Source organism: Mustelus asterias, unplaced genomic scaffold (genome assembly GCF_964213995.1).
Source record: "Mustelus asterias unplaced genomic scaffold, sMusAst1.hap1.1 HAP1_SCAFFOLD_1430, whole genome shotgun sequence".
NCBI classification, from domain to species: domain Eukaryota; kingdom Metazoa; phylum Chordata; class Chondrichthyes; order Carcharhiniformes; family Triakidae; genus Mustelus; species Mustelus asterias.
Window position 1 is genome coordinate 4,372 of NW_027591375.1, and position 25,678 is coordinate 30,049.

The following is a 25,678-nucleotide window of genomic DNA, read 5'->3' on the forward strand; positions in this document are numbered from 1 at the left end:
ATGCAGAAAAGTTGAGCCACGAGATGATCCATTTGACAACATCCAACTCCTTGGAAGACATCAAGCAGATTCCACTGGATAGTTCAGTCATCGTCTCAGTACAGTCTGATCAGTCAGCGACACCTCCCCGTAGGTTTACATCCTGCAGCTCCTCATCCTCGTCCTCCTTCTGTGACGACTGCCCACCAACAGACCGAGGCGCCGTCAGTCACCAGCCGGTGACCCTCGAACTCCGACAGGCTGCCCGTCCCCCGCAGTCTGAGGCGGATCCCCCTCCCGAGGGGTTGGGGGCTCCTGACCCGTCGCACGCCCTCCAGCTGGAGGGGTTGGTCCCCGCCACCGCAGCAGGCAGCCTCCAGCAGCTGGGCGCTACGGCGCAGTCACCGCAGCAGGGGGCCACCCAGCCCTCATCCGTGCCCGAGTCAGACAGCGAAAGGCCCCCGAAGGTCGACTTCGCCGACAACCGCATCAAGACCCTGGACGAAAAGCTCCGCACACTGCTGTACCAAGAGCACGGCGGGCTGCCCGGTGCCACTGAGACCACACGCGAGCAGGCTGTGGCCCCGGGCACTGAGTCGCCCCGTTCGGTCTCCTCCAGCGAAACCACGGTGGCCGGCACCACCGGAGAGCCCCACCCAGACTCCATTGCGGCGGTGGACCCCACCACTCCCTTACCCCAGCCAGCACCAGTGGAACCTGCGGCATCGACGGAACAAGTCACTCACTGCTCGCCACACGAGCCAGCGTTACTCCCCTCTGTGAGCACCGAGGCCATCAAGGAGGCAGACGCCACGCTTGTTGCGTGTTTGTCCACTGATCCCGTGGAGAAGGTGAGTGGTGCCATCTCCCCGTGTCACGGTGCATCGAAATTGCCCTCGCCTTCATCTCTGCCTCTCTTTCCCCCCCCTCCTCCCTGCTCCGTTGTGACTCTCACTGGGCACAGTCCTCTGGGGAGCCTGCAGGGTGTCTACCTGTGACGGGTGAACCCCAATCTTTGATGGGTGGCAGGCTCTTCAACCATGGGGTGTGTCAGTGCCAACTCTTGGGTGGCACAGTGGTTAGCACTGCTGCCTCTCAGTGTCAGGGGCCCTGGTTCGATTCCCGGCTTGGGTCACTGTCTGTGTGGAGTCTGCATGCTGTCCCCGTGTCTGCGTGGGTCTCCTCTGGGTGCTCCGGTTTTCTCCCACAGTCTGAAAGACGTGCTGTTTAGGTGCATTGGCCGTGCTAAATTCTCCCTCAGTGTACCCGAACAGGCACCGGAGTGTGGCACCGAGGGGATTTTCACAGTGACTTCATTGCTGTGTTAATGTAAGCATACTTATTACACTAATAAATAAACTTTAAACTTATCCTCTCCACATCTGATATCAGCACTTTCCTGTGCGTGCGTGGGTGCGCGCGGGCGCGCACCTTGGGATTGTTATGTTTTCTCCTTTTGCCTTCGGCCCCCACCCCCCCCGCCCCCAAAAATTCACATTCTCTCCTCCACCTTCTTCCGTTGGGAAAACGATCCAAAAGTCTGAGGTCACGTACCAACCAACTCAAGACCAGCTCCTTCCCTGCTGCTGTCAGACTGTTGAATGGACCTACCTCGCATTAAGTGGATCTTTCTCTACACCCTGTGACTGTAACACTACATTCTGCACCTTCTCCTTCCTCTCCTATGTACTCTATGAATGGATGCTTTGTATCGTGTGCAAGAAATTTTTTTTTAACTGTATCCCAGTACATGATTTGATTTATTATTGTCACATATATTGTGACAATAATCACATTGGGACACAGTGAAAAGTGCTGTTTCTTGCGCACTATACTGACAAAGCATACTGTTCATAGAGTACATAGGGGAGAAGGAAAGGAGAGGGTGCAGAATGTAGTGTGACAGTCATAGCTAGGGTGTAGAGAAAGATCAACTTAATAGAAGGTAGGCCCATTCAAAAATTTGATGGCGGCAGGGAAGAAGCTGTTCTCGAGTGGGTTGACATGTGACAAATCAAATCAAATAGTCACTCGTGGGGCCATTGTCCTCTGCTCTTGACTGGCTTAACCTGACACTGGATCTCTCCCAGCCTTTTGTCACTCTGAGTTTTTAAAAAATCCCCAATGGCCTTGTGGGGTTGTCAGCGAGTGAAGTTTCCTTTCTGTCACCTTGTCCAAAAAGCTGTGACCAGAATTGCAAGGGAACTCCCTGCAGCTGTACCTCTTCCTCCTCAGTTAGTGACGTGTCAACAATGCTGACCACTGCTTGCCCCTTGTGGCCCAAGTGTAGTCTGCTAGAATGCTCATCATTTTTAAAGTCGTTGTCCCTTCCTGTTTTGTTCATTGTGTCAGGGTTGTCTGGGCATTGCTGGTAGGATCAGCATCTGTTGCCCATCCCTAATTCCCCCTTTCAGAAGGACAGTTCACGTCAACCCACGTTGCTGTGGATCTGGAGTCACATGTAGGCCAGACTAGGTAAGGATGGCAGATTTCCTTCCCTCAAGTAAAACAGATGGATTTTTTTTTACAAACAATCGATGGTAGTTTCACGGTCACCGTTATTGAGGCTAGCTTTATAATTTCAGATTTATTAATCAAATTTAAATTCCGTGGTGGGATTTGAACCCGTGTCCCCCAGAGCTTTAACCTGGGTCCCTGGTTTCCTGGCCTCGTGACATTCGCACTGTGCCACTGCCTCCCCTTCTTAATCATGGTTGAGCTGCCCTTGCCTGTTTTCTAACCAGCCTCACTTTTGTTTTCCCTCTTTCTCCCCTTCCTCAGCAACCCCTACAGCAATTGGAGAAAAGCATCTCCGAGCCATCAGACACCGGGACCCAGGTCTTACAGCCGCAAGGCGGAATTGCTCAGCACCAGACTGGAGGTGGATATCATGGCCTAACTTATTCTAGTCATAATGCAAGCTCAAATGTCAAAAATGATTTGTGTAGAAAATCCTGGACAATCAAAATGAAAAGATGGGCTGAAAAGTTGTTGCACCCCGTCGCCTTATTCGACAGATCGTCAGCCCGTAAAGGTAGTGTATAACACGGCAGGCAGTGAGGAGTTGGCTCACAGCCCGTTGTTATGAGCCAGGTTCAGAAAACTCCAAGGTGTTTTATGAAGTCAGCCCAGACCATAGGTTTTGCATTTTGAATTTGGCATTGCTGAGCAGAAGGTGTTTCACTCCAGGTATGATTCAAACGACCCACTAGGAAGCTTTTATCAAACAAAGTTTATTTAAGAACACAGTTAAAATATGATCAACATTGGCAATAACTTGTACCAATTATATATAAAAATAAACCCTAACTATAATATTGTATAAACCTTAACAGCTAAGTATACTACTCCAAATCAAACAACCCCCACAAACATAGACCTCCATCTAGGCTTGGCACAGAAAAAACAAAGAAAAATACAGCACAGGAACAGGCCCTTCGTGCTGATCATGATGTCCTGCCTAAACTAAAAAAAACTTCTGCCCTTACTCGGTCCGTATCCCTCTATTCCCTCCCTATTCATGCACCCATCCAGATGCCTCTTAAATGTTGTTAATGTTCCTGCTTCCACCACCTCCTCTGGCAGCGCGTTCCAGGCACCCACCACTCTCTGCGTGAAAAACTTCCCCCGCACATCTCCCTTAAACTTTCCCCCTCTCACCTTAAACCTGTGCCCCCTTGTATTTGACACTTCCACCCTGGGGAAAAAACCTCTGACTATCCACCCTGTCTGTGCCTCTCATCATTTTGTAGACCTCTATCAGATCTCCCCTCAGCCTCCAACTTTCCAGTGAAAACAATCCTAGTTTATTCAACCTCTCGTCATAGCCAACACCCTCGAGACCAGGTAACATCCTGGTGAACCTCCTTTGCACTCTCCCCAAAGTTTCCACATCCTTCTGGTAGTGTGGTGACCAGAACTGTACGCAATACTCCAAAAGTGGCCGAACTAAGGTTATATATAGCTGCAACATGCATGTATGCTCATGTGATGCTGGACTTTGCAGCTTTGGAACACCTGCTGTGAATCAGTCCTTTGGATGTTGAATTAAAAATGCTGAAGCTTCCTAGTCTTGGAACTTTCAGCACACCTCGAGAGAGAGAGAGATAGCAACATTGCTTGCCTCCAGCTTCTAGCTAGCAACTCAGAGCAGAATTCTCGCTCCAGAGAGAGACAAGAAACACTGTTTTCTGTTAAGTCCAAACAGCTTCTGACAAAAATGGAACTAAAGCCCTGCACCTTACTGTGGAAAAAAAGACACTCCATGCAGGTCTCACCTGACCTGTTAATCATTCTTCACCCAACAATTTGTTGGAGATGGCTCACCAGGGGAAGGTGCCAGCTGCCAGGTTCATGGCACCGTGGCTGGCTCTGCTGCACAGGAGGCAGGAAAAAGAGTGGCAGAGCCATAGTGGTAGGGGATTCAAATATAAGGGGAATGGACAGTGTTTCTGCAGACGCAAACGAGATTCCAGGATGGGATGTTGCCTCCCTGGTGCAAGGGTCAAAGATGTGTCGGAGCGGCTGCAGGACATTCTGGAAGAGCAGGGTGAACAGCCAGCTGTCGTGGTGCATATAGGCACCAACGATATAGGTAAACAGGATGAAGTCCTACAAGCTGAATTTAGGGAGTTAGGAGTTAAACTAAAAAGTTGGACCTCAAAGGTAGTAATCTCAGGATTGTTATCAGTGCCACGTGCTAGTCAGAGTGGGAGTGTCAGGATAGCTAAGATGAATATGTGGCTTGAGGGATGGTGCAAGGTGGAGGGATTAAAATTCCTGGGACATTGGAACTGGTTCTGGGGGAAGTGGGAACAGTACAAATCAGATGATCTGCACCTGGGCAGGACTGGAACCAATGTCCTTGGGGGAGTGTTTGCTAGTGCTGTTGGGGTGGATTTAAACTAATGTGGCAGGGAGATGGGAACTGATGCAGGAAGTCAGAGGGAAAAGTGGGGACAGAAACAAAAGGCAGTGAGGGGAAAAGTCAAAGGCAGAGAAACCAAAGACAAAATTCAAAAAGGGCCACAGTACAGAGACTGTGGAGAACTCAGTGAATGGGCCCAGTAAGGTTAAGAGAAATAAAACACGGAGAGTGTACAAAATAGAATGGGACAGATAGTCTGAGATGTCTGCTTTAACGCAAGGAGCACGACAGGTAAGGTGGATGAACTTAAAGCTTGTATTACTACATGGAACGATAATGTCGCGGCAATTATGGAGCTTTGGCTGAAAGAAGGGCAGAACTGGCAGCTTAGCATTCCAGGATTTAGATGCTTCAGACGAGATAGAGAGGGTGACAAAAGGTGGGGACGTTGCTTTACTGATTAGGGAGAATGTCACAGCTGGACAGAGGGAGAACACCTTGGTAGAATCATGCAGTGAGGCCATATGGGTAGAACTCAGGAACAGGAGCGGGCAATCACACTGTTGGGGTTGTACTATAGACCTCCCAACAGCCAGCATGAGGTGGAGAAACTGATATGTCAGCAGATTATGGGAAGATGTAAAAACAAAAGGGTTGTTGTGATGGGTGATTTTAACTCCCCCAACGTAGACTGGGATTTCTGTCGTGCCAGGGGTTTGACGGGGCAGAGTTTGTTCAGTGTGTCCAAGATTGTCAAACTCGGGATGGGCTCCGTTAGACCTGGTTCTGGGAAACGAGCCCGGACAGGTGATTGATGTCTCAGTGGGCGACCATTCTGGGAACAGTGATCTATAAGTTTATAAGTTTCATAATACTATAAGTTTCAAAATCCTTGTAGAAAAGGATAGAAGTCGTCCCAAAGTGAAAGTACTAAACTGGGGGAAGGCTGACTACAACAGTATTGGGCAGGAGCTCGGGAATGTAGACTGGGGGCGGCTGTTTGAGGGTAAATCCACATCCAATATGTGGGAGTCTTTTAAAAGTCAGTTGTTAACAATTCAGGACATCTATGTCCCTGTAAAAATGAAGGATAAAGATGGCAAGATTCGAGAGCCGTGGATGACAAAAGAGATTGTGAGCTGAGTGAACAAGGAGGGGGCAGACAAATTTCCGGAAATTGAAAGCGGATAAGGCTCTTGAGGAATACAAAGACAGCAGGAAAGAGCTTAAACAGGGACTTGGGAGGACAAAAAGCAGGCCATGAAATGTCCTTGGCAGGCAGGATTAAGGAGAATCCCAAGGCTTTTTATGGGTATATAAGGAAGAAGAGGGTAACTCAGGAAAGGGTAGGTCCACTCAGGGGTGGTGGAGGGAATTTGTGTGTGGAGCCAGATGAGGTGGGGGAGGTCCTTAACGAGTACCTTGCATCAGTATTCACAAAGGAGAAGGATGTGGTGGATGGGGAGTGTAGAAAGGAGATGTTGACATTCTAGGACATGTTGAGATAAAAAGGGAGGAGGTATTAGAGGTTTTGAAAAACATTAAGGTGGACAAGTCCCCAGGGCCAGAGAGGGTGTATCCCAGAATACTGAGAGAGGCGAGGGAAGAAATTGCTGAGGCCTTGACCAAAATCTTTATCCTCTTTAGTCTCAGGCGAGGTACCAGAGGATTGAGAGTAGCTGACATTGTTCCTCTGTTTCAGAAGGGCAGAAGAGAGAATCTGGGAAATTACAGCCTGTGAGCCTTACATCAGTGGTGGGGAAATTATTGGAGAAGATTCTTGGGGACAGGATGTATTCACATCTGGAAGAGAATAGGCTTATTAGCTTTAGGCAGCATGGTTTTGTGAAGGGGAGGTCGTGTCTCACAAACTTGATTGAATTCTTTGAGGAAATGACAAGAAAAATTGTCCAGGGCTGGGCAGTGGATGTTGTAAACATGGATTTTAGTAAAGCCTTCAATAAGGTTCCTCATGGCAGGCTGATGCAGAAGGTGAAGTCATAGGGATCCGAGTTAAGCTGGTAAAATGGATATAAAACTGGCTTGGGCATAGAAAGCAGAGAGTAGCAGTGGAAAGGTACTTTACTAATTGGAGGGCTGTGACAGGCAGTGTTCCACAAGGATCCGTGCTGGGGCCTCTGTCGTTGGTAATATATATAAATGATTTGGAGGAAAATGCAGGTAGTCTGATTAGTAAATTTGCAGATGATACAAAAATTGGGGGAGTAGCAGATAGTGAGGAGGATTGTCAGAGGATGCAGCAGGATATAAATCATCTGGAGACCTGGGCCGAAGATGGAATTTAACCCGGAGAGGGTGCACAGTGGCACAGTGATTAGCAATGCTGCCTCACAGCACCAGGGACCCGGTTTCAATTCCAGCCTTGGGTGACTGTATGGAGTTTTCACGTTCTCCCCGTGTCTGTGTGGGGTTCCTCCGGGTGCTCCAGTTTCCTCCCACTGTCCCAAAGATGTATGGGTTAGGTTGATTGGCCATGCTAAATTGCCCCTTAGTGTCAAGGGAATTAACAGGGTAAATATGTGGGGTTGTGGGGATAGGGCCTGAGTGGGACTGTTGTCAAGTGCAGGCTCGATGGGCCAAATGGCCTCCTTCTGCATGTGGGGATTCTATGAAATGTGAGATGATGCGATTTGGAAGGTCTACTGCAGAAGGAAAGTTTACAGTAAATGGTAGAACCCTTAGAAATATTAGCATACAGAGGGATCTAGGTGTGCAGATCCACGGTTCCCTGAAGGTGGCAACTCAGGTGGTCAAGAAGGTGTATGGCACGCTGGCCTTCATCGGTCGGGGCATTGAGTACAGGAATTGGAAAATCATGCTGCAGCTGGATAAGACTTTGGTTAGGCTGCATTTGGAGTATTGTGTACAATTCTAGTTGTCGCATTACTGGAAGGATGTTGATGCATTGGAAAGGGTGCAGAAAAGATTTACCAGGATGTTGCCTGGGGTTTGAAGGATATGGACTATGAACAAAGTTTGAACAAACTTGGATTGTTTTCATTGGAGCATTGGAGGGTGAGGGGGACCTGATAGAGGTTTACAAGATTATGACAGGCTTGGATAGAGTGGATAGTCAGAGTCTTTTTCCCAGGGTCAAAGAGCCAATTACTCGGGGGCGTAGGTTGAAGGTGAGAGGGGGAAAGTTTAAAAGAGATGTAAGGGGCAAGTTTTTCTCTCACGGGGTGGTGAATGCCTGGGACGCTTTGTCAGAGGAAGTGGTGGAAGCAGATTCTACATTCAAGAGGCATCTGGATAGATACTTGAATAGGCAGGGAATAGAGGGATATGGACCACGTAGAGGCAAGATAATAGAAAGGCAACTGTGTGGGCACAGACTTGGTGGGCCGAAGGGCCTGTTCCTGTGCTGTACTGTTCTTTGTTCTTTGATTCCAAAAGGGTCATAAAACCTCAGGACACTGCCCAGATTAAAAATAAACACGATGTCCATAATATTGTTTCAGTAACCATTAGAGGACACCAGCTACAGACAACACGGTGCCGACAAAACCTGCAGAGAAACACCATGACAATACATTTCTTAAAGCCACAGTATCAGGTGTGGTGATTGTCTGGCAGGTTTGAGAATGGTTTGCAATATTTAACCAAGATGAGATTTCCCAGTTGTTTATCGAGTATGTCTTTTTTAAATCAAACAAAGCTGCTGTACACGTCAGGCTCTGCCGAGCGTCCACACTTTGATGAACTGGTTTGTGTGTAAAGCAGTACAGTTTTTGTTTTACTTGCATCAAGTAAGTGAACTGGGGATGATGATGCTTCAGGTTTGTGCTGAAGGCCGCATTGGAAACCAAGAGGGCGCATGAAGGACCGGCAAGATCGGGAAATTCAGACGCTTCCCATCTCCGTACAGGCAGGATGTTTGATGGGGAAAGGAGGGAGGCCTTTCTGCCCCTCAGGGTAGGGGTGGCAGGGAGGGCCTAAATATCAGCAGGGAGAATGCTCAACAATCTCAGGCTCAGTGGCACAGTGTATAGCACTGAAAGATTGACTCTGTTTCTCGCTCCATCACTGCTGCCTGACCTGGATGAAGGGGTTTGTCTTACCCAACCACTTAAAAATCAGGGCAGAGTAAGAGAGGCCTTTTAGCCCATCGTGCTTGCACTGGAAAGGTTATCATAGAATCCCTGCAATGCAGAAGGAGAACCTGTGCCGACAACAATTAGACCCAGGCCCAATCCCCATAACCCCACATATTTACCTTACTAATGTTACTGACACTAAGTGGCAATTTAGTATGGCCAATCAACCTAACCCACAAGGGACCTAGTATTATCACTGGAGTTTAATCAGAAACACAGCTAATGTTCTGGGGACCCAGGTTCGAATCCCGCCACGCCAGATGGCAGAATTTGAATTCAATAAAAAATATCTGGAATTAAGAATCTACTGATGGCCATGAAACCATTGTCGATTGTCGGAAAAACCCATCTGGTTCACTAATGTCCTTTAGGGAAGGAAATCAGCCATCCTTACCTGGTCTGGCCTACATGTGACTCCAGACCCACAGCAATGTGGTTGACTCTCAAATGCCCTCCAAGGGCAACTAGGGATGGGCAATAAATACTGGCCCAGCCAGCGATGGCCATGTCCCACGAATGAATAAAATAAAACATAAGTCAAAAGATGTGCGGCTTAGGTTGATTGGCCTTAGTGTCAGGGGGATTAGCAGGGTAAATACATGGGGTTATGGGGATAGGCCTGGTGGGGTTATGGGGATAGGCCTGGTGGGATTATGGTTGGTGCAGACTCGATGGGCTGAATGGCCTCTTTCTGCACTATAGGATTCTATGATCTTTGGACTGTGGGAGGAAACTGGAGCACCTGGAGGAAACCCCACAGACACGGGGAGAATGTGCAGATTCCACACACACAGTGACCCACGCCGGGAATTGAACCCAGGACCCTGACGCTGTGAGGCAGGATTGCTAACCACTGTGCTGCTCCTTAAGATTTCCTTATGTGGAAAGGTTGAGCTGGTTGATCCCCTACTCGTTGGAGTTTAGAAGAGTGAAAGGCTATCTTATTGAAACATTTCAGATCCGGTGGGGGTGGGCTTGACAGGGTAGATGTTTCCCCTCGTGGGGGCATCCAGAATTTAGGAGCATGTTGGAAAGATAAGGCCCCCCATTTAAGATGAATGTGAGGAGAAGTTTCAGAGGGTTGGGAACTTGTGGAATTCTCTTCCCCAGTGGGGTGTTGGGGTTAAGGTCATTGAATATATTTGAGGTCGGGTCAGGCAGATTTTTGATGGACAAGCGAGTCAGCGATAATGGGGGTGATGATGGAGACAAACAGGAAAGTGGTGTTGAGGCCACAATCAGATCAGCCTGATCCCTATAGAGCGGCACAGTGGTTAGCACTGCTGCCTCACAGCGCCAGGGACCCGGGTTCAATTCCCGGCTTGGGTCACTGTCTGTGTGGAGTCTGCATGTTCTCCCCGTGTCTGCGTGGGTTTCTGCCGGGTGCTCCAGTTTCCTCCCACAGTCCAAAGATGTGTCAATTAGGTGGATTGGACATGCTAAATTGCCCCTTAAGCCCAACGATGTGCAGGTTTGGACGATTAGTGGGGTAAATATAAGGGGTTATGGGGATAGAGCCTGGATAAGATGCTTTCTTGGAGAGTCTTGGAATCATAGAATCCCTACAATGCAGAAGGATGCAGGACAATGTAGAGGGAGCTTTACTCTGTATCTAACCCCGTGCTGTACCTGTCCTGGGAGTGTTTGATGGGGGACAGTGTAGAGGGAGCTTTACTCTCTATCTAACCCCGTGCTGTACCTGTCCTGGGAGTGTTTGATGGGAGACAGTGTAGAGGGAGCTTTACTCTGTATCTAACCCCGTGCTGTACCTGTCCTGGGAGTGTTTGATGGGGACAGTGTAGAGGGAGCTTTACTCTGTATCTAACCCCATGCTGTACCTGTCCTGGGAGTGTTTGATGAGGGACAGTGTAGAGGGAGCTTTACTCTGTATCTAACCCTGTGCTGTACCTGTCCTGGGAGTGTTTGATGAGGGACAGTGTAGAGGGAGCTTTACTCTGTATCTAACCCTGTGCTGTACCTGTCCTGGGAGTGTTTGATGGGGACAGTGTAGAGGGAGCTTTACTCTGTATCTAACCCCGTGCTGTACCTGTCCTGGGAGTGTTTGATGGGGGACAATGTAGAGGGAGCTTTACTCTGTATCTAACCCCGTGCTGTACCTGTCCTGGGAGTGTTTGATGGGGGACAGTGTAGAGGGAGCTTTACTCTCTATCTAACCCCGTGCTGTACCTGTCCTGGGAGTGTTTGATGGGAGACAGTGTAGAGGGAGCTTTACTCTGTATCTAACCCCATGCTGTACCTGTCCTGGGAGTGTTTGATGAGGGACAGTGTGGAGGGAGCTTTACTCTGTATCTAACCCCGTGCTGTACCTGTCCTGGGAGTGTTTGATGGGGACAGTGTAGAGGGAGCTTTACTCTGTATCTAACCCCGTGCTGTACCTGTCCTGGGAGTGTTTGATATACAGAATGTTGAGAAATTATTATGTAATTTCCTTGTGGTTGCCATGTGCTTCTTGCTGTATCCCCTTTTCTCTTTCTTTGGACCCCTGGATCATTCACTGATGCATGTTTGTGCGAGTGGCTGGTATTCCCACAACAGTTCCCTCTTCCAGGATTCCCGACTATAAACGCCAGCTGTACCTGCCAAGTCCACAAGAAGCTGTAGCAGGAGTATTAGCTCTGAGTCTGATCCACAATGTACATGTACAGTTAAATATAGGCAGGGCCAGTCAGCTGGGAACTCTCTGTGACAGATTTGTACGCGCAGAACATGAGGCAGCGACAATGGATCTTTAAGACTCTGTAAACACATGAAAGTGTAGGCAAGAGTTTAGATGAGAGCGTTTGATTTTTGCTTCATCTTCTGACCTTAATCTGAGAGCAGCAATTTACCAGTCGCTGCCATTCCCTGGAGAGAATGGTGGTTCTCCAGTTGTTCCAGAGGTTTGCCCAAGAGGAATTGGAGGGTGATTAGATGTGCCAGCTTGTAGGAATTAGATCTTGCGGCCTTAAAGGAGCAGGCTAGGTAACGCTTAGCTTTCCCCCGCCCAATTACCCCCCAGCCTCTGGATAACGTATTAAGATGGGTCGAATGGCCTCCCCTGTGCTGCATCCACATGGTGATTCTTTGCGTTCAGCAAATAAACTAAATCAACCAACTGTGGGTTCCCTGCTGCATCAAAGTAAACAATCTCCAAGGAAACTTAAAACATGTGGTTGAAGGTGGCCAATGCACCCGGTTCTCCTGCGTGGCCTGTGGGCATGGTGCTGGCTGACAGTGTGCTTTCTTTCCAGGGACACCCGGCAGGAACATAGCCGCAGTAGAGGGGCAAGCGGTCAGGACGGCCGACCCACTCGCAGTGGCATAGTGGTTAGCACAGCTGCCTTACAGTGTCAGGGACCCAGGTTCGATTACCGGCTTGGGTCACTGTCTGTGTGGTGTCTGCACGTTCTCCCCGTGTCTGCGTGGGTTTCCTCCGGTTGCTCCAGTTTCCTCCCAAGTCTGAAAGATGTGCAGGTTAGATGGATTGGCCATGCTAAATTGCCTCTTCATGTCAGGGGGACTAGCTAGGACAAATGCATGGGGTTATTGGGATAGGGCCTGGGTAGGATTGTTGTCAGTGCAGATTCGATGGGCTGAATGGCCTCCTTCTGCACTGTGGGGATTCTATGAGTGCCCGCCACCAGGATCCTATTATTGACCCAGGAGCACCCACGCTGTGTTTTCTTCACAGGTGTGTCGTTCCAGTCCTAAACCCTCACGTTCTGTCGCCGAATTTCTCCAAAGGGCATGGGTTCCCCGCCCCCCCACCCCACAACCAATCAAATTTTGCATTCTGCCTGTTGTGCTTGCTGGTGGCCATTCCTTGCCCCCTCTTTAATTTCTTTGTGCTTGGTACAGCTGGAGACAGTCGGAGTACCAGGGCAGGAGTCGATCCATCACAGCTGGATCAAGGCAGCTCGTTCAGCGTCTTCCCAGACAGCCAGTCCCCCATGCAGTTACAGGCCGGGCGCTTTCAGGTGGGTGTTTGTTTGGAGCTCCTTCAGACTGCCGCAGCGTGAGAGCCGCGACTCGCCTGCGTGCTGTTGTTACTGCAATAAAACGTCACAGGAGCGCTTCACAGGGGCGTAATCAGCAACATTGAACACTGGGACGTGAGACCAAAAACCCCTTAAAAGTGATTTTAAGGAGCATCTTTAAAAGAGCAGATGCTTCTCATTCGACCAATCCCTGAAAAGAGATTGTCCGCTTAACATCGCGTGGCTGCTTGAGGGATCTTGCTGTGCTCATTGGCTGACAGGTTTCCTAAATTACAATGGTGATGCGACTCAGAAAAAGTCTGTCTTTTGCTCTTTGGGGTCAGCTGATTTCAGAAAAGGCCAATTACCTTCCTTCTGTGAAATGGCGTTGTTTAGGTTCCATTGATTGTAATGTGGGGTCTGCTGTCCTGTCAGCTGCAGCACTGGAGATGGATGCACCGTGAGCAGGAAGAAGCATTGTGGGGAGGGCACTCTGGGGCTCTGCTCTGTGATCGGCTTTTGTTGAGACAGTCTAACAACCCTCTTTCTCTCTCTCTCTCTCTCCCCCTGTTCTGCCTCAGGTGTCTGCGGCCACCCTGCATCCTGAAGGAGCCATCCCACCAGCTGAGCTGGAAAGCTGCGCCGCCCTCAACCTCCTGACAGCCGACACGAAGGAAGGGATGGCCCCTGGCCCCCAGGAACCGGCACCGCAGGAGGTGGCAGGGCACTTCCTAGCCGGTGGCACATGGGACAGTGGGTCTGACACGATGGACGGCCCCTTGCCTTTGCCGCCCAGCTGGTACGACGATGAGGTCCTCCCCGAAGTCGCCAGTGCATGTGAGCTGGAAGACAGACCAATGGGCACCAGTGGCAACCTCCAGTCCGCCAACAGCCAGTGGCTGAAAGACATCCGGCGGGGCGGTGCCGTCTGCAAGCAGCCCAGCACTGAGAGCGAACTGTCCGTTCCGGTCAGCCACACCGATGAGACCGGTGAGTGGATGTGCCCGGGCAGCCGGCTGGTGCTGGAGGAGGGTCAGTGGCCACACCAGCACAACATGATGCTCTGCAACTCACCCACCTCCCCCATGAGCAGCGATGATGAGTCAGATGTGGAGGACGAGGACTTAAAACGGGAGCTGCAGAGTCTGAGGGAGAAGTAAGTCGAGCAGGTTGGTTGGCAGTGGTGATCCAGGGATGCTGACCTGGACACAGCGACGTTTGCTCCCTCTTCCTGATCCATCAGAACAGGGAGGTGAACAACTGCAGGAGGTAACAGAGATAGGGAGGGGTGTAGGGGGCTGGAGGAGGTTACAGAGATAGGGAGGGATGTAGGGGCTGCAGGAGGTTACAGAGATAGGGAGGGGTGTAGGGGTTGGAGGAGGTTACAGAGATAGGGAGGGGTGTAGGGGCTGGAAGAGGTCATAGAGATAGGGAGGGGGTGTGGAGGCTGGAGGAGGTTACAGAGATAGGGAGGGGTGTAGGGGCTGGAGGAGGTTACAGAGATAGGGAGGGGTGTAGGGGCTGGAGGAGGTTAGAGATAGGGAGGGGTGTAGGGGCTGGAAGAGGTTACAGAGATAGGGAGGGGTGTAGGGGCTGAAGGAGGTTACAGAGATAGGGAGGGGTGTAGGGGCTGGAAGAGGTTATAGAGATAGGGAGGGGGTGTGGAGGCTGGAAGAGGTTACAGAGATAGGGAGGGGTGTAGGGGCTGGAGGAGGTTACAGAGATAGGGAGGGATGTAGGGGCTGGAGGAGGTTACAGAGATAGGGAGGGGTGTAGGGGCTGGAGGAGGTTAGAGATAGGGAGGGGTGTAGGGGCTGGAAGAGGTTACAGAGATAGGGAGGGCTGTAGGGGCTGGAAGAGGTTACAGAGATAGTGAGGGGCGAGACATGGATGGGTTTTAAAAGGGAGTGCGTACTGGTTAATGAGGTGACAGGTGGATGGGTCTTGGCGTTAGCTGGGGCACAGTCGTTTCGGACAGGCTCATGTTGACAGAAGCTTTCTGGTAAAGCGTTGGAATAGTGAAGGTGAGTGACACAGTCAGTGGAGTGAGGGGTGGGTTACGAGGGGGAACATTTTAGTGTGATGTATTGACCTTCTCGCTCTCTCTCTCTCTGTGAAACAGGCACATAAAGGAAGTTGTGTACCTCCAGGCCCAGCAAAATCAGGAGCTCCAGGAGCTGTACGAGCGACTCCGCATGCCCAGGGATTTGTGCGATGGCTCCCTGCAGGCTTACTCTCCCCCCAGCCGGCGGCAGAGGTCAGCCAAGAGCAAACTCCGCAGCGCCAAGTCCCACTCCCTGAGCAGCACTCCCACCAGTACAGGTAAGCACCAAGGTGCAATATCCCCTCTGCCTGTGGCCATGTGGACCGATGCCGCCGGTGGTTTTAAAAAGTGTGTGTCAAGGTCTTTAAAATGACGAAAGGGGGTTTCGATAGAAAGATGTTTCCACTTGTGAGAGTTGAGGGGCAGTGGGTGTGGGGGGCGGGGGGATGCGAGTGAGGGGGGAGACCAGAACTTGGTGGGGTGGAAGGGTTGCACCATCAACATAAGACAGTGGCTAATAAATCCAATGGGGGGGGTAAATTCAGGAGAAATGTTTTCACCCAGAGAGGTTTTTATATTAGTGTCACAAGTAAGGCTTACATTAACACGTCAATGAAGTTACTGTGTGAATCCCCTAGTTGCCACACTCCAGCACCTTTTCAGGTACACTGAGGGAGAATTTAGCACGGCCACTGCACCCTAACCAGCACATCTTTGGACTGTGGGAGGAAACCGGAGCACCCGGAGGAAACCCACGCAGACACGGAGAGAACATGCCGACTCCACACAGACAGTGACCCAAGGCCGGGAATCGAACCTGGGTCCCTCGCGCTGTGAGGCAGCCGTGCTAACCACTGTGCCATAGAGAGTGGGGAGGATGTGGAACTTGCTCGGGAAAAGGTCGAGGTGAAAGGTGTTGATGTATTTGCGTTCAGTTCTGGTCGCCACATGACAGGAAGGATGTGGAGGCTTTGGAGAGGGTGCAGAAGAGGTTTATCAGAATACTGTCTGGATTGGAGGGTATGGACTATAAGGAGAGGCTGGACAAACTCGAGTTGTTTTCTCTGGAGCAGCGGAGGCTGAGGGGAGACCTGATAGAAGAATATAAAATGATGAGAGGCACAGATAGGGTTGACAGTCAGAATCTTTTTCCCAGAGTTGAAATGTCTAATATTAGGGGGCACACACTTAAGGTGAGACGGGGAAAGTTCAGCGGAGATGTGAGGGGCAAGTTTTTTTACACAGAGAGTGGTAGGTGTCTGGAACGCGCTGCCAGGGGTGGTGGTGGAGGCAGATACAATAGAGATGGGAGGAGGTTGGTGTGGGGCAGTGGCACTGAGTATACGTTGGAAGGGGAGGCTTGTTCCTGTGCTGTGTGTGGAACAGACACTGAAATATAGAAACTAGAAGCAGGTGGAAGCCATTTGACCTGTTCTGCCATTCATTCATGGCTGATCACCCAACCCAATAGCCTGATCCGACGACCATCCCTCCATATCCTTTGATCCCCTTCACCCCAAGCACCATATCTAAACCCAGGGCTTAGTCAGGCATCGATGTGCAATGGTAAGGGGTCCAAGTATTGGATTCACAGGGAACAAGCACAGACAAACAGCCACAAATACAATCTGGCTGCACACTGTTGTCACGCAAGGTCAGTGGGAGCACACGCCAGAGGCTGGGGAAAACTCCCTCAATGTCCCCATCGTCAGTCTTAAATCCCCCAACCTCTGATGAGGTCCCTCTGCTGTTGCAGCTTGACATTTCTGTACTTCATAGAATCCATACAGTACAGAAAGAGGCCATTCGTGCCATCAAGTCTGTACGACCACCATCCCACCCATGCCCTATGCCTGTAACCCCCAAACATTTACCCTGCTAATCCCCCGACACTAGGGTCAATTTTAGCATGGCCAATCAACCTAACCCGCACATCTTTGGACCGCGGGAGGAAACAGGAGCACCCGGAGGAAACCCACACAATGACCCAAGCCTGGAATCGAACCCGGGCTCCTGGCACTGTGAGGCAGCAGTACTAACCACTGCCGCCTGCCCTCACACTTTGATTGTCACTTGGGAACCGCCTCGAACATAGAAACTAGAAGCAGGAGGAGGCCCTTCGAGCCTGCTCAGCCATTCATTATGATCATGGCTGATCAAATTCAATATCCTGATTTTCCACCCCCCCACCCGCCTTCTCCCCCATATCCCTTGATCCCTGTAGCCCCAAGAGCTATATCTAATTTCTTCTTGAAATCAGATGTTTTGGCCTCAACTACTTTCTATGGGAGTGAATTCCACACATTCACCACTTTCTGGGTGAAGAAATTGCACAGATGGGTGAAATAGGAGCAGCGGTGGCCCATTCGGCCCCTCAAGCCTGCTCCACCATTCAGTAAAGTCACGACTGATCATTAGGTTCCACATTCCCGTCTACCCCCAGTAACCTTTGATGTCCTCGGACAGATCTCTCAATGGCTGCCTCCTGTACAGTGAAAATCTCCCATTTTTAGGAGGAGGCAATTTTCATTCCTTTCTCCAGTTATAGAGATATTCAGCACGGAAACAGGCCCTTTGGCCCAGCTCGTCCATGCCGACCAGGTTTCCTAATCTGAACTAGTCCCATTTGCCTATGTTGGGTCCATACCCCTCTAAACCTTTCCCATCCATGTACCTATCTGAATGTCTTTTAAATGTTGTAATTCTACCCGCCTCTACCACCTCCTCTGGCAGCTCATTCCATATCCACATCATCCTCTGCGTGAAGAAGTTGCCCCTTAGCTCCCTTTTAAATCTTTCCCCTCTCTCTTTAAACCTATGCCCTCTAGTTTTGGACTCCCCGAGCCTGGGGAAAAGACCTTGGCTATTCACCATATTTATGTCCCTCACGATTTTATAACCCCCCCGCCCCCCCCTTCAACGCTCCAGGGAAAAGAGTCCCAGCCTATCCAGCCTCTCCTTATGACTCAAAAGCTGGTAACATCCTTGTAAATCTTCTCTGCCCCCTTTCCAGTTTAATAACATCCTTCCTATAGCAGGGTGACGAGAATTGTACGCAGTATTCCAAATGTGGCCGCACCAATGTCTTGTACAGTTGTAACATAACGTCCCAACTCCTATACTCAGTGCTCTGACCGATGAAGGCAAGTGTGTCAAACGCCACCTTCACTATCCTGTCTAGCCTTGGCAGGAGCGCAAGGAACTATGTACTTGCACCCTAGGTCCCCTTGTCCAACAACACTCCCCAGGGCCCTACCATTAACTGTGTAAGTCCTGCCCAGGTTTGTCTTACCAAAATGCAACACCCCGCATTTATCGGAAATAAACCCCATCTGCCATACCTCGGCCCACTGGCCCAGTTGATCACCATCCCATTGTAGACTTAGTAACTTTCTTTCTTGTCCACTACACTGCCAACTTTGGTGTCATCCGCAAAGTTGCTGGGGTTCTTTGCTGGGGTGCACTATTTGCCGGGCTGGCCAGCTGACACTTGTCCCTCCGTCCCTCCCTCCCCACCTCCTCCCCCCAACCTCCCCACGTCCTCCCAGGGTCGTTTTACTGCACGGACTCCCAGCAGACTGCTGGCACCAAGAAGGGGACATTCACAGACGACCTGCACAAGCTGGTGGACGACTGGGCCAAGGAGAGGATTGGGGTCGCCAGCCTGAAACCCAGCCTGAACGAAATCCGGCAGATTCAGACCCGTCAGGACCTGGAGAGCTGGCATCAACTCTGTGACGTGAGTAACAGGGAGGCGGGGAAAGACCTACCGCGCGAATTATAGCAACATAGGATTTAGGAGCAGAAGTAGGCAATTCAGCACTATGAGCCTGCTCCGCCATTCAATCAGATCATGGCTGATCTCTCCCTGGTCTCAAACCCACCTCCCCACCTCTTCCCCATATCCCCGAATCCCTTTTTTAAATTAGAAATGTACCTATTTCCTTGAAACCATTCAACAATTCAAACTCCACCTTGCTATGGGGCAGAGAGGAGAGATTAAACAATTTGTACTTTGCTGGAGTTTAGAAGGATAAGTGGGGATCTGATCGAGGTATATAAAATTCTAAAAGGGATTGATAAATTTTAAATTTAAAGTTTATTTATTAGTGTCACAAGTAGGCTTACATTAACACTGCAATGAAGTTGCTGTGAAAATCCCCTAGTCGCCACACTCCGGTGCCTGTTCGGGTACACTGGGGGAGAATTTAGCACGGCCAATGCACCCTAACCAGCACGTCTTTCGGACTGTGGGAGGAAACCAGAGCACCCGGAGGAAACCCTCGCAGACACGGGGAGAATGTGCAAACTTCGCACAGTCACTCAAGCCGGAAATCGCAACCGGACATGCATTTATCGGAAATAAACTCCATCTGCGATACCTTGGCCCAGTTGATCACGATCCCGTTGTAGACTTGGATAACCTTCTTCCTTGTCCACTCTGAAAAAATTCACCACTCTCTGTGAGAAGTAGTTCCTCCTCCTCCTCAGTTTTAAATCACCTCTCAATCTATACCTGGGACCTCTCGTTCGAGCTTGCCCCACAAGGGGAAACATTTGGTCTACATTTACAGGGTAGCACAGTGATTAGCACTGCTGCTTCACAGCGCCAGGGACCCGGGTTCGATTTGTGCTGGTTAGGTGCATCGGCCATGTTAAATTCTCCCTCAGTGTACCCAAACAGGTGCTGAATGTGGCAGCTAGGGGATTTTCACAGTAACTTCATTGCAGTGTTAATGTGAGCCTACTTGTGACACTAATAAATAAACTTACATTTTATCAATCCCTTTTAATATTTTATATCCCTTGATCAGATCCCCTCTTATCGTTCTAAACTCCAGCGAGTACAAGCCCAAACTGTTTAATCTCTCCTCATACGTCAACCCTTTCATCCCCGGAATCAATCTGGTGAACCTCCTCTGAACTGCCTCCAATGCCGCAACATCCTTCCTCAAATAAGGAGACCAAAACGGGACACAATACTCCAGATGTGGTCTCACCAACACCCTGTACAATTACAACAACACTTCTCTACTTTTATATCCCAGTCCCATTGCAATAAATACCAACATTCCGTTTGCCTTTTTTATTACGTGCTGCACCTGCAAACCGACTTTCTGTGATTCATGAACGAAGACACCCAGATCCCTCTGCTCAGATGCATTTTGAATCTGCTGTCCATTTAGGTCATTTGTCTTCATATTTTTTCGGCCAAAATGGATAATCTCTCACATATCCACATTAAACTCCATCTGCTTAATTTAGGCCCGTTCTCCTGGCCTATCTATATCCGTCTGTAAAATCTTTATATCCTCGTCACTGCCTACTTTCCCACCTAGTTTAGTATCATCCTCAAATTCTGCCACGGAAAGGGACTGCTCATTATCTTATTGAAATGCGAGATTTGGAGGCGAGGTGATATTGTGGATGCTGAAAGGATGTTTCAGCCCTTGTGGGGAGGAAAATCCAGATCCGGTGGGCAGAGAGGGATGGGGGGGCGCAGTTTCAGAATAAGGGGGTCTCTCTCCCACTGAAGAAGGAGATGAGGAGGAATTTCTTCTATAAGGGTGGTCATCCTGTAGAATTCTCTTCCCCCCCCACCTGGGGGGGGGGGGGGGGGGGGGGGGGTGGCGGGAGGGCTGTGGCTCATTGAGTACATTTGAACAGGAGTGGGACAGATTTTTGATCAACAAGGTGGGCTTGAGGGTTATAGGGGGGTGAGGGAAGAGATCAGAAAGTGGACCTGAGGCCACAATCAGCTCAGCCGACTTAACTTGTTGGATAGCAGAGCAGGGCTCGAGGGGGTCAACCTGCGTTCCAGAGTCATCCCTGTGTTCCTCTTGTGTCTCCCTCCACTACGGGTGGCCTGCGTCCATTGCCTATGGACCCTTTGCTCCGGAGCCGGGGACTTTTGGCGAATAATGTTCCACTCGCATAGCACTGAGCACCAGCTCCTCGGCAATGCCAGCCCAGTGTGTGTGTGTGGGCTTTCGGTACTGTGAGGTATGGTGTCCACGTTCCGTGGTAGCTCGGAGCCTGGCAGCCAACGGAGAAGGGCACCGGCTCCCACTATCTGTATTAGAACATAGAAAGCCACAGCACAAACAGGCCCTTCGGCCCACAAGTTGCGCCGATCACATCCCCACCTCTAGGCCTATCTATAGCCCTCAATCCCATTAAATCCCATGTACTCATCCAGAAGTCTCTTAAAAGACCCCAACGAGTTTGCCTCCACCACCACTGACGTCAGCCGATTCCACTCACCCACCACCCTCTGAGTGAAAAACTTACCCCTGACATCTCCTCTGTACCTACCCCCCAGCACCTTAAACCTGTGTCCTCTCGTAGCAACCATTTCAGCCCTTGGAAATAGCCTCTGAGAGTCTACCCTATCCAGACCTCTCAACATCTTGTAAACCTCTATCAGGTCACCTCTCATCCTTCGTCTCTCCAGGGAGAAGAGACCAAGCTCCCTCAACCTATCCTCATAAGGCATGCCCCCCAATCCAGGCAACATCCTTGTAAATCTCCTCTGCACCCTTTCAATGGCTTCAACATCTTTCCTGTAATGAGGTGACCAGAACTGCGCGCAGTACTCCAAGTGGGGTCTAACCAGGGTCCTATAAAGCTGCAGCATTATCTCCCGACTCCTAAACTCAATCCCTCGATTAATGAAGGCCAGTACGCCGTACGCCTTCTTGACTGCATCCTCCACCTGCGAGGCCGATTTAAGAGTCCTATGGACCCGGACCCCAAGGTCCTTCTGATCCTCTACACTGCTAAGAATGGTACCCTTCATATTATACTGCTGCTTCATCCCATTGGATCTGCCAAAATGGATCACCACACACGTAATGCCCAAAGTTCGGTGATTACTTTTCCCTCTGCCCACTATCACATGTCGCATGTGCCAGATTGAGCCGCTCAGGTGAATGAAACTGTTTAGAAAAAGTCAGCTTGTCCCTTGCTGGTCTTTGTGGGTCAGGACCACCTTGTGCTGAGAAAAAAGAACTTGCATTGGTATAGTTGTAATTGTGACAGTCAAGTGGTACACAGCAAGATCCCACAAACAACAGTGTGATAATGGTCAGATCTGTTTTTATGCTCGGCAAGTTTAGCAGCATCTGTGGATGGAGGAACAGAGTTAACATGTCAGGCCTGTGACCTTCCGTTAGATTCATCAATTTAAATATGCTTTTCAAAAGCAAAGTAGATTCTAGAAGCCAATAAATTCCCTATTTTTGACTCTTAAATATTCAGTAAGCAATGAATATTTTTCCATTAAGATCCTGGATTGCGAAGTACTGGATTAAGTCCAGTACATGGAGTATTGTGTCCAGTTCTGAGCATCACATTTGAGGAAGGATGTGAGGGGCGGGTGTGGAAAGGATTCCCGAGTATGATTATAGTGTTGAGGTACTTCAGTTACATGGATAGATTGAGAGTCAGGCTGTTAGAATCATAGAATCCTACAGTGCCTAAGGAGGCCATTCAGCCCATCCAGTCTGCACCGACCACAATCACACCCAGGCCCAATCCACATAACCCCATGGATTTACCCTAGCTTGACCCCCTGACACTAAGTGGCAATTTAGCACGGCCGACCCACCCAACTTGCACATCTTTGGACAGTGGGAGGAAACCGGAGCACCCAGAGGAAATCCACACAGACACTGGGAGAACGTACAAACTCCACACAGGGACCCAAGCCAGGAATCGAACCCGGGTCCCTGGCGCCGTGAGGCAGCAGTGCTAACCACTGTGCCACCGTGCTGTCCCTGTTCTCCTTGGAGAGGAGAAAATTGAGTGGCCGATTTGATCATGAGGCATCTAGGCAGAGTGGATGAGGAGAAACTGTTCCTATTGGCAAAAGGGTCGAGAACCAGAGGACACCAATGAGGGTGATTGTCAGAATCAGAAACAACACGAGGGATATCAGCAATGAGTATTGTCACTCCTCAGCCCTTCCTCTAAAGGTTAATGTGCCCAAACACGGTTGGCGCCTACACGTGTACTGCCCTCTACAACTCACCCCCCGCCCCCCCATTTGCCCAACACAAAAGAAAGCCTTATCTGAGGAAGGATGTCCTTGCTATAGAGGGCGTGCAGCGAAGGTTTACCAGGCTGATTCCTGGGATGGCAGGTCTGTCATTATGAGGAGAGACGAAGTCGGTAAGGATTATATTCAGTGGAGTTTAGAAGAATGTGAGGGTAGGCGGAACTGGAAATGCACATAGATCAGCCATGATATTATTGAAGGGCGGCACAGTGGTTAGCGCTGCTGCCTCACAGCGCCAGGGACCCGGGTTCGATTCCCGGCTTGGGTCACTGTCTGTGCGGAGTCTGCACTTTCTCCCCGTGTCTGCGTGGGTTTCCTCCGGTTTACCCCCACAGTCTGAAAGATGTGCTGGTTAGGGTGCATTGGCCGTGCTAAATTCTCCCTCAGTGTACCCAAACAGGTGCTGAATGTGGCAACTAGGGGATTTTCACAGTAACTCATTGCAGTGTTAATGCAAACCTACTTGTGACACTAATAAATAAACTTTAAATTTAAAAAGCTTAGCAGGCTTGAGGGGCTGAATGGCCTCCTCCTTTATCCTGTGTATTTTCTTCCCTTCCCTACTAACGCACTCCCTGTTTTGTTTTCCCCTTTGCCCCCACCTTCCTAGGGAGCTTCCCAAACCTGCACTGTTGGTTGGATTGGGTCTGGATCGCAAGGTCAGGGGACACAACAGACCACGCTGCCGCCGGCAATCCCCCCATCGAATTCGTTCCCGGGCACGGTGGCCCCCTACCCCCTCCAGAACCTGTGCCAGTACGCTGGGATCGCCAGAGGGACGTACCAGAGCCAGCCTTCCGGGAGCACCCCCTCACAAGGACTGCCTCAGCATCTCGCCGGCGGTGGGGGGGGAGGAGCAGGTGCTGTGCAGACATTTCCATTGCAGGGTTCCCCCACCGCCCCTCCATGGTCAAAGTAAGGTGACCCAAATGGGGGAGGGGGGCGGGGGGCGGTCGTGGTTTCACACCTGCTGCAACATCAGCCAACAGCGAATGCATTGAGATGGACGGAGAACCTGAGGCCACGCAACCAACCGCAGCGTTTCAGAGGGTTTTCTCATAACCACTGCCATTCCTCCCCCCGACCCAGCACCTCTCCGCCAGCCCGATGGACTTCGCCTGAGACAGATGGAGGAGTTGCCCCTTTCCTGCCCCCCTCACCTCAACTGATTGCCCCTCCCACCCCCTGCCTTCACAAATGGCCATTCTGCGGGCTGGGCCCTCGGAAATTGAAAGGCTATGGGGGAGAGGATACAGTGGTGGGGAGGGGGGGGGGGTCGTTAGGTTTGAATAATTTTTGCCCCCCATTTCCCTCAGCACCCCATCCCAAATAAATGGGGCCAATGGATGAGAAAGAGAGAGCGAGCTGCCATTTTAACACGGGGAGGAACTGAGAGTTGCAGAAGCACAGAGCATGTTCTTTCCCGAGGACACGTGGGGTGGGGGTGGTTATAAATACTTTTATGTCCAGGCCTGGCAACTTGTGAATTAAAGCAGCTATATCTCCACCTGACCCGAGGGAGTCGAGTGTCTGGCTTTGTCTTGAGCGTCACGCTCCCCCTCCCACCGCTCCAAGAGCCGACTGTGTGTGCCAGGATTCATCGGGAAGTGCCCGGGCCAGAGGTCCGACTTGACTTGCCCACCTCCCGGGGTGAAGTGGGATGTCATGCGGGTGTCCCTCCCTCTCGGACTTGGGGACGGGGCTGAAGGCGAGAGCGGGCGAGGAGGAGAGCTCGGACCTCACTCTGGCTGAAACACCATGCACGGCAGGTGTCAACCTACAGACATCGTGGATGGCGGAGCGGGAGCGGCTGTGCAGGAGATGCCAGGGCAACACGCAGCCAGCAGTGTGGACTACAACCTTCTGTGGACGCTTTACACCCTCCCTGCTCCCCTTCCCCCCCACCCCCGTGCATACCTGCTCAAATTCCGCCGCAGCATCGTGTTGTGAATATTTACTTACTTGAAAGGGATGTTGTTATTGTACTGAGACTGTGTGTGCACCCAGAGTGCGCGCTGTTCATGTTCCCAGGTATTTTCTTCTGCCCTCGCTTTCTTTGTCAGTCTCTCGTGGCGTGTCACCTTCCTCTTTATTCTTCAGGAATGATTTAAAATGCCAGCTATTTCACAAAGGTCCATGCTGGAGTTGGCAGTGGTGGTGGGGCAGGGGTGGAATAAAACAAAACCCACCCTCTTGAGTTTGTTACAGTGAGAGTTATTTTTATAATTGCATTCTGAGAGTGTAGCTTTTTACCTGCAGCTGCATTGACTCCGTTTGGAGCCGGGCTGCCATGTTTCAGCAACATGCTTTATCGTCAACACTTGAATTCATGACCGCAAGGGTGGGGGGAGCACTTGAAGAGATAAGCCGGGGGATGCACAGGTGTTAGAAAATATGGGAGAGGGGGGGCGATGTGTGTAGGGAGAAGGGCAGAGTTTGCTGACGGGCTCTCCATACAGCTCTTCAATCACCACTGCACAAATATTCAGTGAATGACGTCTTGCGTGTCTTCACCGCACTGCCTCAGCTCTTCTTAATGTAACGCACAACAACCCCCACCCCCAACCTCCGACTCGGGTTTCAGTTGCAGAGAGAGGATCCCAGCATTGATGACTTTACAGAGCAGGTCGCCAA

The 25,678-nt window shown here is 50.5% G+C and overlaps 1 protein-coding gene across 1 annotated transcript; it reads left to right on the top strand.

Moving 5' to 3' along the window:
* LOC144488271 (serine/threonine-protein kinase WNK3-like) lies at positions 1-25,678 on the top strand (the record flags this gene model as incomplete). The annotated part of the gene is made up of 7 exons (XM_078206313.1): positions 1-830; positions 2,761-2,860; positions 12,823-12,941; positions 13,523-14,097; positions 15,064-15,263; positions 18,534-18,724; positions 23,655-25,678. Coding segments are annotated over 7 exons (2,324 nt in total), but the record flags the coding sequence as incomplete, so codon positions are not given.